The sequence below is a fragment of the Hyaena hyaena genome, unplaced genomic scaffold, assembly GCF_003009895.1.
Source record: "Hyaena hyaena isolate Hyena2069 unplaced genomic scaffold, ASM300989v1 scaffold_67, whole genome shotgun sequence".
Taxonomy (NCBI): Eukaryota; Metazoa; Chordata; class Mammalia; order Carnivora; family Hyaenidae; genus Hyaena; species Hyaena hyaena.
Genome location: NW_024080699.1, coordinates 3,619,956 through 3,632,140, shown reverse-complemented (window position 1 = coordinate 3,632,140; position 12,185 = coordinate 3,619,956). Strand labels below are relative to the sequence as shown.

Here is a 12,185-nt window from a genome sequence, read left to right as displayed (position 1 = left end):
CGTCCGACTTTTGCTTAGGTCTTGGTCTCGCTGTTCGTGGGTTCGATCCCCGCGTCGGGCTCTGTGCTGACTGCCAGCTCAGAGCCTGGAGCCTATTTCAGAGTCTGTGTCTCCCTCTCTCTCTGACCCTCCCCTGCTCACGCTGTCTCTCTCTCTCCTAGAAATCAATAAAAAAAATATTTAAAAAAAAATAAAGTTAAAAGTTTAAAGTGACCTTAAAGGACCCAGCCATTAAACCTCTTTAAAAAAAAAACAACAACAATACCTGTTAAAACCTGAGGCAAAAGCTGGGTTACAACCACTTTTTTACAGATTTCTCAAACACGGTATTTTAACACCTTGTCAATTTCCTGGTAACACTCCAGTTTGGCCAATGAAAGAAGCCAAATGGTACAAAATTTAAGAGCCGTTCATCGCAAAGTGCCAAATCCATATACCATTCTCACCCAGGTCCCTGGTGATGCCACTGGTTTACAGTATTTGATTTAAAAGATGCCTTCTTCCACACCCCTCTAAGTGAGCAAACACAGCTGTCATTTGCTTTGGAGCGGGCTTCACCTTCAAACCCACAGGCTGCTCAATTCACTTGGAAAGTTTCCCCGCAGGGATTTAGAAACAGTCCTCCCTTGTTCGGGGAGCACTTCGCAAAGACCTTCATGATACCTCCTTCCGTCAAGGGACTACACTTCAATATGTGGATGACATTTTAATCTGTAGTCCCCCGAAAGAAACGTCTGGTAGTGATTCTGTAACTTTACCTAACTTCTTGGCAGACAGAGGGTATCGGGTCTCCCCCCAAAAAGGCACAAATATCTAGGCAAAAAGTACAATATTTGGGATATGAACTAACACCAGGACATCGTACCCTGTCCACTGACCGAAAAAAAGGCTGTATTAGATCTTGGACCCCCAGCTACAAAGAAACAGTTCTGCACTTCCCTGGGTAGGGCAGGCTTCTATCACCTGTGGATTCCTGGATTTGGACTCTTAGCCAAACCATCATATGATTCAATTAAAGGCCCCAATGAAGAATATTTACTCTGGACAAAAGCCCAGCAGACAGCCTTTCAAACATTAAAAACTAAACTTTCATCGGCCCCAGCTTTGGCTCTACCAAATTTAGAAAAACCTTTCACTTTAGAAATAGCAGAAAAATTGGGACAAGCTTTGTGAATTCTTACTCAAAAATTAGGAAATGAGGGGGCGCCTGGATGGCTCAGTCAGTTAAGTGTCTGACTTCGGCTCAGGTCATGATCTCGCCGTCTGTGGGTTTGAGTCCCGCTTTGGGCTCTGTGCTGACTGACAGCTCAGAGCCTGGAGCCTGCTTCGGATTCTGTGTCTCCCTCTCTTTCTGCCCCTCCCCTGCTTGTGTTCTCTCTCTCTCTCTTTCAAAAATAAATAAACATTTAAAAAATTAGGAAATGAAACAAGACCAAACAAGACTTTTCAAAGTCACTTGGTAACATAGCTCAAGGGTGGCCGATTTCGAGCAGTGTCTGCCACAGCCCTCCCAGTAGAAGGAGCTTCAAAACTTACTATGAGACAGTCCTTGACAGTGAGGACTCCACATCAGGTTCAAAGTGTCTCAGTGACCAAAGGCTACCAATGCATGATGGGAAGCTGCCTTACTAAACAGGAGGCTATACTTTTAGCCACACCTGAAATAATACGTAAAACCTCTCAGACTTTAAACCCAGCTACCCTTATGTCTGAACCTGACCGTCATACTTCTCTGTTAGAACATAACTGTTTAGCAATTATTGATCTTATTTACTCTCATACACCCAATTTAAAAGATCCCCCTATTGAAAATGCAGATGACAATTGGTTGACTGATGAGACTAGCATCCTGGAAAATGGGAAGGAAAAGCTGGATATGCTAGTTAGTTTAACTGAGGCCATTGAGGCAGAAGCTCTTCTGATAAATACTTCTGCTCAAAAGGTTGAGTTAAGAGCCCTTATCTGTGTTCGTCAATGAGCAAAAGGCCTCTAAATAGCTTTCCTGATACTATATGCCCACGGGGCAATGTGGAAAGAAAGGGGATTATTATCAAGCCATAACTCTCCAATCAAATATGGGCCTGAAATAATTACTCCCCTTGAGGCAGTACACCTACCTAAGGAGGTAGCTGTAACCCACCTCAGGGGACATCAAAAGGACATGACTTTAGAATCTAAGGGAAATAATTTGGCAGACCACGCAGCCAAGCAGGCAGCACAAAATAAATAGTAAGTCTTATACTGGTTTTGACTCCAGTAAAGTCCTTCACTCCAGCCAGACCAAGAGGCTCACATAGTATAGGAACAGGGATCTTCCAAAAATGCACAGGCCTGGCTTGTTAATGATGAAGGAAAAATCTTTATACCCAAGAATACCCAGTGGAAGGTAATAATAGGGTTTACACCAGGCTACTCATTTGGGCAAAAATGTCTTAGAACATTTAATTTAAAAATATCTATTTTTTTCAATTTTGTAATGTCTATTTATTTTTGAGAGAGAGAGCATGAGCAGGGGAGGGGCAGAGAGAGAGGGAGACATAGAATCTGAAGCAGGCTCCAGGCTCTGAGCTGTCAGCAGAGAGCCCGACGTGGAACTTGAACTTCCGAGGTGTGTGAGATCATGACCTGAGCTGAAGTCGGATGTTTCACTGACTGAGCCACCCAGTCTCCCCTAATTAAAAATATATTTGATGGGGTTAATTTAACAACTACAATCAAATAGTTCTGCTGATCCTTTGTTCTTTATGCACAAGTAAATCCGGAAGGGGCAGATTCAGAGGAGTTCACCCTCCTCCACCTTTGAAACCAGTCCGAAGGCATGGACCATATCCAGGGGAGGCCTGGCAGCTTGATTTTATACAGATGCCTCCTTGCAAAGGCTCTAAGCTCCTACTCATGTCTGTTGATACTTTCACTGGATGGATCAAAGCCTTTCCTTGTAAAACAGAAAAGGTCACGGAAGTAACCAAAGTCTTTTTGCTAGAAGTTTTTCCTAGATTTGGCATTCCACAATCCCTGCAAAGTGGCAATGGTCTCACTCTTAATGCACAAATAATTCAATGAAAAGCACAGGCTTTAAAAAGTAAATATTTTCTACATTCAGTCCGGCATCCATAATCCTTTATGATGGTCAAAAGAGCTAATCATCCTTTAAAATGGGGCGCCTGGGTGATTCAGTAGGTTAAGCATCTGACTTCGGCTCAGGCCGTGATCACATGGCTTGTGGGTTTGGGATCTTATGGTTTGTGGGTTTGAGCCCCACATCGGGCTCTGTGCTGACAGCTCAGAGTCTGGAGCCTTCTTCTGATTCTGTGTCTCCCTCTCTCTCTGTCCCTTCCCTGCTCACACTCTGTCTCTGTCTCTCAAAAATAAATATTGAAAGAAAATTTTAAACTATACTTTAAACTTAGTTTACAGAATTGGGTTAATCTCTTGCCAATAGGACTTCTCAGAATGAGAGATGCTCCAAGGACTTAGCGCTTTTGAGTTATTAGCACTTTTATGCTGAGAACAAAGAAATCATACATATGATACCTGGGCAAATAGCACACGACGTCTAGTGCGGCTATCTTTAGAAACATGCTCTTGGACCATTATACTCCAGGCGACTGACTGGTTTACTTGTGTTTGGATAAGGCCCCCCTGGCTAGCTCCACACGGAACCCACTGGTTATGTGGAAGTGATCAATGGCCCTGGCTTCCTCCAGGGAATATACGTTATTACACTTTGGGTGTTGCCTGGATTCATTGGCACGTTACTAAAAACCATCACTACCCAGCTAATCTTCCCAATTTATTTTTATTTATTTATTTATTTTTAATTTATTTCTGAGAGAGAGAGAGAGAAACAGCTTGAGCAGGGGAGGGTCAGAGAGAGAGGGAGACACAGAATCTGAAACAGACTCCAGGCTCTGAGCTTGCTGTCAGCACAGAGCTCGACGCGGGGCTCAAACCCATGAACCGTGAAATCATGACCTGAGCTGAAGTCAGACGCTCAACCGACTGAGCCACCCAGGTGCCCCTAATCTTCCCAATTTAAAACAAAGATGGATATGGGCTATTTTTCTTTGGTATGATCACTAGGCTTCCATCTTTGTTCCATCTGTAGGCTGTGAAAGTATAATTTGGCATGTGGAAGCCCTTAATAAATATACCATAAAGGCACTCAGTGATTCACAAACCAGCACCTCCTTACTCCATACTGAAGTGCTCAAAGCAGTTCTGCAAAATAGAATGGCACAGGGAGGTTCATGTGCCATTATCAAAGCAGAATGTTGTGTATACATCCCAGACAACCATAAATATGTCACAGGACTACTATAAGATATGAATACTGGGGGCACCTGGGTGGCTCAGTTGGTTGAGCGTCCAACTTTGGCTCAGGTCATGATCTCATGGTTCGTGGGTTCGAGCCCTGCATCGGGCTCTGTGCTGACAGCTCAGAGCCTGGAGCCTGTTTCGGATTCTGTGTCTCCCTCTCTCTCTGACCCTCCCCTGCTCACGCTGTCTCTCTCTCTCTCTCAGAAATAAATAAAACATTAAAAAAATTTTTTTAAAAAAAGATATGAATACCCAAATTGAGGCTCTACAAACTCCTTCCCTTTTTCTTAAGGACTGGTTACATTTTGGGTTTGGAGGGGGGACTAAGGTAAACTACTAAGGTTCTCTTTGTTGGACTTCTCACTCTTATAGTCACTTTATTTTTTTAATGTTTGTTTGTTTATTTTGAGAGAGAGACAAAGTGCAAGCCGGGGAGGGGGCAGAGAGGGAAACAGAATCTGAAGCAGGCTCCAGGCTCTGAGCTGTCAGCACAGAGCTCAATGCAGGGTTTGAACTCACAAACTGACCTGAGCCAAAGTTGGACACTTAACCTACTGAGCCACCCAGGTGCCCCAACCACATTAATTCTAACACGCTGTTTTCATCAATGTTTTTTCCCCCCTTGGTGCCAAGTCTCCATCACTACAATAACTTCAAGTCAACAGATGATCCTTTCTACTCAAGGAGATTGATGTATCCAATCCGCCTGGGATTCAGCTTCTTCTCCCTTTCCTAACTCCTACATCCCTAACTGACCAATGTTGATCCATAGGTAAAGAACATCTCTATGCCCCTATTCAGCAGGAAGAAGTTACAGAAGATAAGATCTTCTACCCCCAGCAATCTTAAAGATTTAAGGGTCAAAATTGTTTGGGGGGGAGGAGGAATGATGAGGGAACAAAGGCAAGGAACATGATGTTCCTCGAGAAGTTCACGGCTGCCTTAATGCCTTAATGTTTATAGTTCACTAAAAACTAAAAATAACCTTATCTTAACAATAGCCAAATGTTCACAGTCCTGTAAAACCAGTTGTTTCTTTCTGCTTGTACTGCTCTTTCCCAGAAACCTACGTATCTCACTTTTTTCCCCCTTAAGTAAGGTCTAGGCCCAATGTGGGGCTTGAACTCACAACCCTGAGATCAAGAGTTGCATGCTCTACTGACGGAGTCAGCCAGGTGGCCTGATATATGTCATTCTCTTAATTCCTTCAAGTATCTGTTCAAGTATCATCTTGTCAGTGAGGCCTTCCTTGACTACCTTCTATAACATTAAAAGTGTCTTACCCTGTGTGTGTGGTTTTTTTCCTTCAAGCAGTCATTACCACCTGTTTTATATTTATTACATTTTATTTATCATCAGTCCCTTCCCAGTAGCATGCAAGCTCCATAAGACCGGGGTCTACATACAGCTTTTTAAAAAAAAAATTTTTTTTTTATAGTTTATTTTTGAGACAGAGAGAGCATGAGTGGTGGAGGGGCAGAGAGAGAGAGGGAGACACAGAATCTGAAACAGGCTCCAGGCTCTGGGCTGCCAGCACAGAACCCGATGCACCGCTCGAACTCATGAACCGTCATGAGATCATGACCTGAGCCGAAGTCGGACGTTTAATCGACTGAGCCACCCAGGCGCCCCAAGGGTCTACATAGGTCTTTTTCTTCTGCTGTATCCCCAGTGCCCAGAATAATGGTAGACACATCAACTTGCAGGTCATCTGTATGCTACATTTTTGAAACTTTACAAACACTTGAATAGAACTCACCAAGTAACAGGCACTGTTTCAAGCCCTTAAAAATATTACCTTATTTAATCCTCCAAACAACCCCACCCAGTAAACACTATTATCATTCTCCATTTTACAAATGAGAAACTGATGCACAGAGAGGTTAAGTAACCTACCCAAGGTCATATAGCTAAGAAGTAACACATCCAGACAGTCAGGTCCCGGAGTCTGCACACCTAACTCTTCGGCACGGTTGTCTTTCAAAAAAAAAAAATACACGGAAAACATTTCATAAACACTTCCAGAATGGGATGCAAAATTTCACTTAAAAGCTTTTAAGGTGGTCTGCGTTTTTAACTTCATGGGTTAAACCGGCTTCTTGAACAAAGCTCTCGTGGTATCTTCAAGAACACAGGGTTTCAACTGCGAGCTGTAAAGTTACCAGGGATAATCACTACTATAGAAATGTAACCAACACGTGTTTCCTGCGCGGACACGCGTTCGCAACCCATCCTTTTTATTTGTGTAACCTTAGCCCCTACCCTACTGTCCCGCACGGAGGAGCCGACAGGCTGTAGAACAATCCATACGGAAAGTATGAGAAGTAAAGTAAAGCCTCTTGCTGCACAGTGGAGCGACCCCGCAAGTGCCCTTGCACCACTGAATTGGTGGTGTCGTTAAAATTAAACACTCAGAGGTTTCACCGACACAGTGGGGTTTCCGGGGCTTTCCTGGCCGCTCTGGCTTCGAAAGGCACCACTCGCAGAGGTCTCTGCCAGAAGCGCAGGTTCAGTCACCGGGGGCCACTGCGTCACCCCTTGTTCTCGAGACCACACCCCCGGCTGCCAAAGCCTGTGCGCTACGTGGAGGCTGACCTTGCCCCGGCCGGCAGCTCCCGGTCCTCCGCGATCCCACGTTCCCTTGCGCCCAGGACGCGTCCGGCGGCTCCGCAGAGCCCTTCTAGGCCACCGCGGCTCCTCTCTATGATCCATTGCCGCGTTTAGAGTGGGTGTCATGGCGGCCGGCGTCGAGTTGGCAGGAGTTGCCCTCGGAACTGGGGAAAGTCAGTAAAGCAGAGGAAGAAGTGGCCCAACCCGGACGGTGGGAAGTCATAGAAATGAGCAGAGCCCTCGCGGGGTTGACCGTGGCCCTGGAGGCGGGCCCCTGGTAACGTCCCAGGCCAGGCCTCTGCGTTTTCTAGGTAGGGTCGGGCCGCTGGTGGGAGCCCCCCCGAAGCGAGGCACCCTTCATTGTGTTGTTGAATCTTGAGTGTTTTGATATGGACTAGCCCCGCGAAGGTGGCGGTTCGAGGACATCTGGGGGAGGTCGTCCGACGACGCTGGACGCTTTGCTCGGAGCCCACCGGGTAGTTCTGTAACCTGCAGCGATGTCGTCCTGGCTTGGGGGCCTCGGCTCCGGCTTGGGCCAGTCTCTGGGTCAAGTCGGAGGCAGCCTGGCGTCCCTCACTGGCCAGATTTCAAACTTTACAAAGGATATGCTGATGGAGGGCACGGAGGAAGTGGAAGGTAACAGCTGGAGCGAGGGGAGGGAGGGTTTTCCTGGGACCGTGGGAGCTCCGGTTTGGTTCCCACTTCCATCCGTCACTCCCTTTTTTTCTTTACACTTTTGCGGCTTCTTAACCGATTTCCTCTGATGAAAGACCACCGGGGTCTGGAGAAGAGTTCTGGTTGAATACTCTGGATATCTCAGAGTGAGACTGTCCCTACCTCGAGTAGTTTATTTTTGTTGGGTTCTTCCACGCCCACCGCTTACTTTGCCTCTAACTTGGGGGCGGATCTGAGTTTGATCCTTCTCGTTTGTATTGACTCGGTTAAAAAGTATCTGTGCCTCGCACATAGTCACTGTATTCCTTCAATTTCTGTAACAGTTGAAGCAACTCATTAGAATATTCACTGAGTCTTAAGCCCTTTCTCACTTGAACGTATTGTTATAACGTTCCAGCTGAAATGTATTTTTGTGCCTAATGACCCATTGCCCCCATATTTCGGCAGTAAAACAAGGAAGATAGTCCTTTTGGGTATCCTTAGCAACTTTCGCTCGTTTTTAAAGTTCTTATTTTGCTTACTAATGAATAGCCACCCAGTTACATGGCAGTCGATAGTTACATTAATATTTTGATTTCTTGATATACTTTCCAAAAGTAGTATTTAGATCTAAAGAGTAATTTCCAGGTAGGTCTGCCTCCAGAGAGATGATGGGCTGGTCTTTTGGATGAGAGCACTTCTTCGGATAATTTAATTTCTTATAAATTAATAAATTAGCATTCTGGTTTAATTTTCTTATCCTGATTTAATTGAGGCTTTGTGTTTATTGGGTTGAAATAAAGACAGATCGTTTGATAAAAAAGAAAGTATATTTAGAATTTCTGCCTTTCTGGAAGGGAGAAACATTGGAGAGCTGCAGAAATCATTTTACTGCTTGGAGAGAACCTTGGGTGGGTTGGAGGGACATTAGGTGGGACAGGTTAGGGATGGAAGGAAAGGGTCATGTGACTTTGAAATTTAGAACTGAAAATGGCTGGATAACATGGGACACACGAGTCTCTCCTTGTGTCCTAGTTAGGGGAAAACAGTTGGCTATTCCTAGAAAATAGCATCCCCCCCAACATATCTGTCCTATAGGCTTACGGTGGAATTCATATTCTTCCTACCAAATGTGCTATTGTTTTAATGGTTTCATCATCTGCCTTATCTCTTAAACAAGAAGTCTCTGTCACCTTTATTCTGCCTTTCTTCTCCATCTCCTGTTTCTAGTTCATCATCAGATCTTGTTCCTGTAGCAGAATTGTTTCTTACATTCATCCTTCCCTTTATTATCCCTTTTTCTTTATTTCTGTTCTGCTTCTCTCTCCCATGTACTTTCTCCTTCCCATCCCGTCACCCAATTCTCCCAACTCTACTCCCGTTTTCTGTGTATTGCCAGTTTTCTAAAACAGAAGTGCTTTAAAATCTTAGCTCTCTGTACCTTTCAGGATAAAATCCAAACCTCTTAGTTTTGGGAGACAGGAAGCCTAGCCTAGCTATGATTAAGCTCCCTTTTCTAGTCTTACCTGTCATTCCCTCCCCTTCTCTTCAAATTGTTGTTCCCGTGCACGCTTACATACACACGCATGGCGTGTTTGCCGCCAGAGGTTTTGCCCCATGGAGCTTTGTGAAGTACCTGCACAACTCCCAAGTCTCTGCGTGGAAAGCCCTTCCTTTTCTACTTCCTCCTCTACCCTCCTTTGCCTGGAAAACACTCTTTTCCTGTATGACCCTGCTCACGTGCCTGGTACTTGGTGAAACCATTTTCAGTCCCTGGCAGGCTGAGTTGATTGCATGTGATCTGTGTTTTAACATAACTTTGTGGATCTCTCTTTGAGAGCACTTACCACGTTGAGTTATAATTTACCTTTATCTTTGATGCCCAGGGTAGGGATTATATTTTATTTATCCTTATATTACTAATATTTGGCACTTTCCATGGTACATAGTAGATGCTTAGTAAAAAATTTGCTAAGTGATTAAAAATCTGCCAAGTTGCTTAAAGCTTCTGTTATTTTCCATTACTATTAAAATTGGACTTGCTTAACACCTAATTTATTGCTTTTGTAAATCATTTAAAAACAGGGCCAGAGTACAGTTCTATGTATTCGTTTAACAAGGATTTATTTACCCTGTGCTAGCAGTGAACAGGATAACAGCTCTAGAGTAGCACAGTTGGTACAGCTTGAAAATCTTCCATATTTGCAATATCAGATCAGGCACAATTTGCTATTGTACCAAAAACTGTACTGATTTATTGATGCTTTTAAATTAGACATGGATTGAAATTCCACTTTCATGGAATTCAATGAAATTCCACTTTCTTGGAATTCAGTGAAATTCCACATTTCATTTCAAATTGTGGGATCTTTAAATACAGTAAAACCTTGGATTGCAAGTAACTTGTTCTGAGCGTTCGTAAGAGGAGCAAACATTTCTGATTAACTTGATAGAAGAGTGATGGCCTGCAGTACAAGTAGTACGTGATACTGAATGTCACATGATCACAACTGAGCCAATGGTTCTTGAAATTCGCTTTGATATACATGCTTTAGATTATGAGCATGTTTCCGGAATGAATTATGCTCGCAAACCAAATAACCTCTGTAGGCAGGGTTTCCTTATCTGCTAAATAGATATAATCATACCTACTATGAGGTTGGGAGGATTAAATGAAATGCGTGTCAAATGCCTAGCAGATGGTAAGCATTAATAAACAGTAGCTGTTATTTTTGTTTTCCCTCCACAAGGAAGAATTTTTTGATCTGCATACCATCTCCCCTTATTCTTAAAAAGGCCATGATTTTTTTGTTGGTGCGGGAAGGGAAGGAGGGCTGCATAAACCTATTTTTATCTCTCTTTGAAACCATTGCTGCTTCTAACAATGACCCTCCTAAACAGACTAGATTATAATTTGTTCTCTTCTGAGTAGCAATTAGACAGTCGTGTCAAGAGTTTCAAGCAGGATGTATAAACAACCACAGAAGCAACCGCACCTGGTGATTTTCAAAACAAGAAAAGTGGGTTTGTCATTATTTATTGGATGTCACTTGTATCTTCTTTTGATTTAAACTGTAAATCAGAGGAGTTGTTTCTATAGTATTGAAGTGCTGTGATGAATGGAAAACATTACTACCTAGAAAGAAACCTTAACCGTGTGGATGGTGAATTTTTGGGAGCATCAACAGTGCCATTTGGCTGGGCTCTGACTCCCTTTTTAAAATTTTATTTTCTTTATTAAAACATTTTTTTTTTTTTAAAGGAAACTCTGTGCCCAGTGTAGGGCTTGAACTCATAACCCCAAAATCAAGAGTTGCGTGCTTTACCCACTGAGCCAGCCAGGTGACCCATCTCTGACTCTCCTTTTAAATGAAAATTTACAAAAACAGACTGAGCTCATTCACGTTTTAAATAAATTGTGCTCATTTTAGTTGAAGTTGAGTATTATTTAGTACATTTTCACTCTTTATAGGTCATTACTGTTTTTATAGTATCGGGAGCAAAAGTTGGAAATACGGCCTAAACCCCCACTGTGTTAAGTTTCATCTAAATTTATACTAAGCCAACAGAGAGAGATTTAATTTGTAAAACTCAATTTTCCAGATGAAATCTTAATAAACACCTCCAAGGGGGAAATGTGGATGTTCTACCTAGCTACAGACGATAGGCAAAAAAAGAGTGACTTACATGACAATAAAGAACATTTGTGGCAATAGGAAGCTGTGGTAAAAATCAAGTGATATTTGTCTTTTGAATTTGATTCCAGATCAGCATACCATTCTGTTGAAATCTCCGTGAAATTTATGTACTTTCAAATGCCTTTTTATTCACATGGTGTTGATCATATATTCAGTATATGCTGTTTCTTTCGTAGCAGAATTACCTAATGCTAGGAGAAAGGAAATTGAAGCCATTCATGCAATCTTAAGATCAGAGGTAAGGAAAATTAAAGACTATTATTAAACTTAGGTTTTCCTTTCTTGAAGGCATGACAGTTACACCTACTGCATTTCATTTTTCTGCACTGCTTACCACTTTTATCTCTTCCCCTTTATCTCAAGGTTTTTTCTGTGTTATTTTCCTTTAGATGAAAAATATGTTTTTATGTTACTGTACTTTTCTATTTCATATTCCCATCTCCGCTTCTCTTTGCTGGAAGTAGGAAAATGGCCAAGTGTAGACATATAGTGGCAACAATTGATCAAGGAGTTGCTGTGTTCTAACAGTGCGCTCACTTATAGTAGTACGTTTATTGATGTATCATGAGAAGAATGCAATTCTATTTATTCTAGACCTTTCTAATTTGCTAACATTTAAAAAAGTGATATTTGTATACAAAGAAGTTAAGTTATAGTTATAACAAATTAATTTCCCCATTTCTTTTTCTGTTGTTAGTCAGTGCCTCCTGGTGACTACCTCTGGACATTATACTTAACGGGGATGAGGAAAACTTGGGAAGGGTTGAAAGGAAAGCCACAAAGAAGGTGAAATGATTTAAAATGGGATCTGTTGTAAAGTACTAATGACACTCAGCTATTTAGCCTCTGGATAAGAACGGTGAGGGGGATAAGCACGTTTTCCTCTTTGCTACATCCGTAAAC

At 42.7% G+C, this 12,185-nt stretch overlaps 1 protein-coding gene across 4 annotated transcripts in view; it reads left to right on the top strand.

Annotated features, from left to right (window-relative positions):
• The first annotated feature begins 7,043 nt into the window (after nucleotides 1-7,043).
• Nucleotides 7,044-12,185, top strand: part of TRIP11 (thyroid hormone receptor interactor 11) — a 71,475-nt gene continuing 66,333 nt past the window's right edge. For 2 of the 4 annotated variants that reach the window (XM_039232497.1, XM_039232496.1), the window contains exons 1-2: nucleotides 7,044-7,566; nucleotides 11,462-11,520. In XM_039232497.1, the coding sequence (XP_039088428.1) occupies nucleotides 7,428-7,566; nucleotides 11,462-11,520 (198 nt within the window). In that variant the 5' untranslated portion in view covers nucleotides 7,044-7,427. Of the gene's footprint in view, nucleotides 7,567-11,458; nucleotides 11,521-12,185 lie in introns of all 4 variants that reach the window. The other 2 variants (XM_039232495.1, XM_039232494.1) reach the window with 1 other exon arrangement.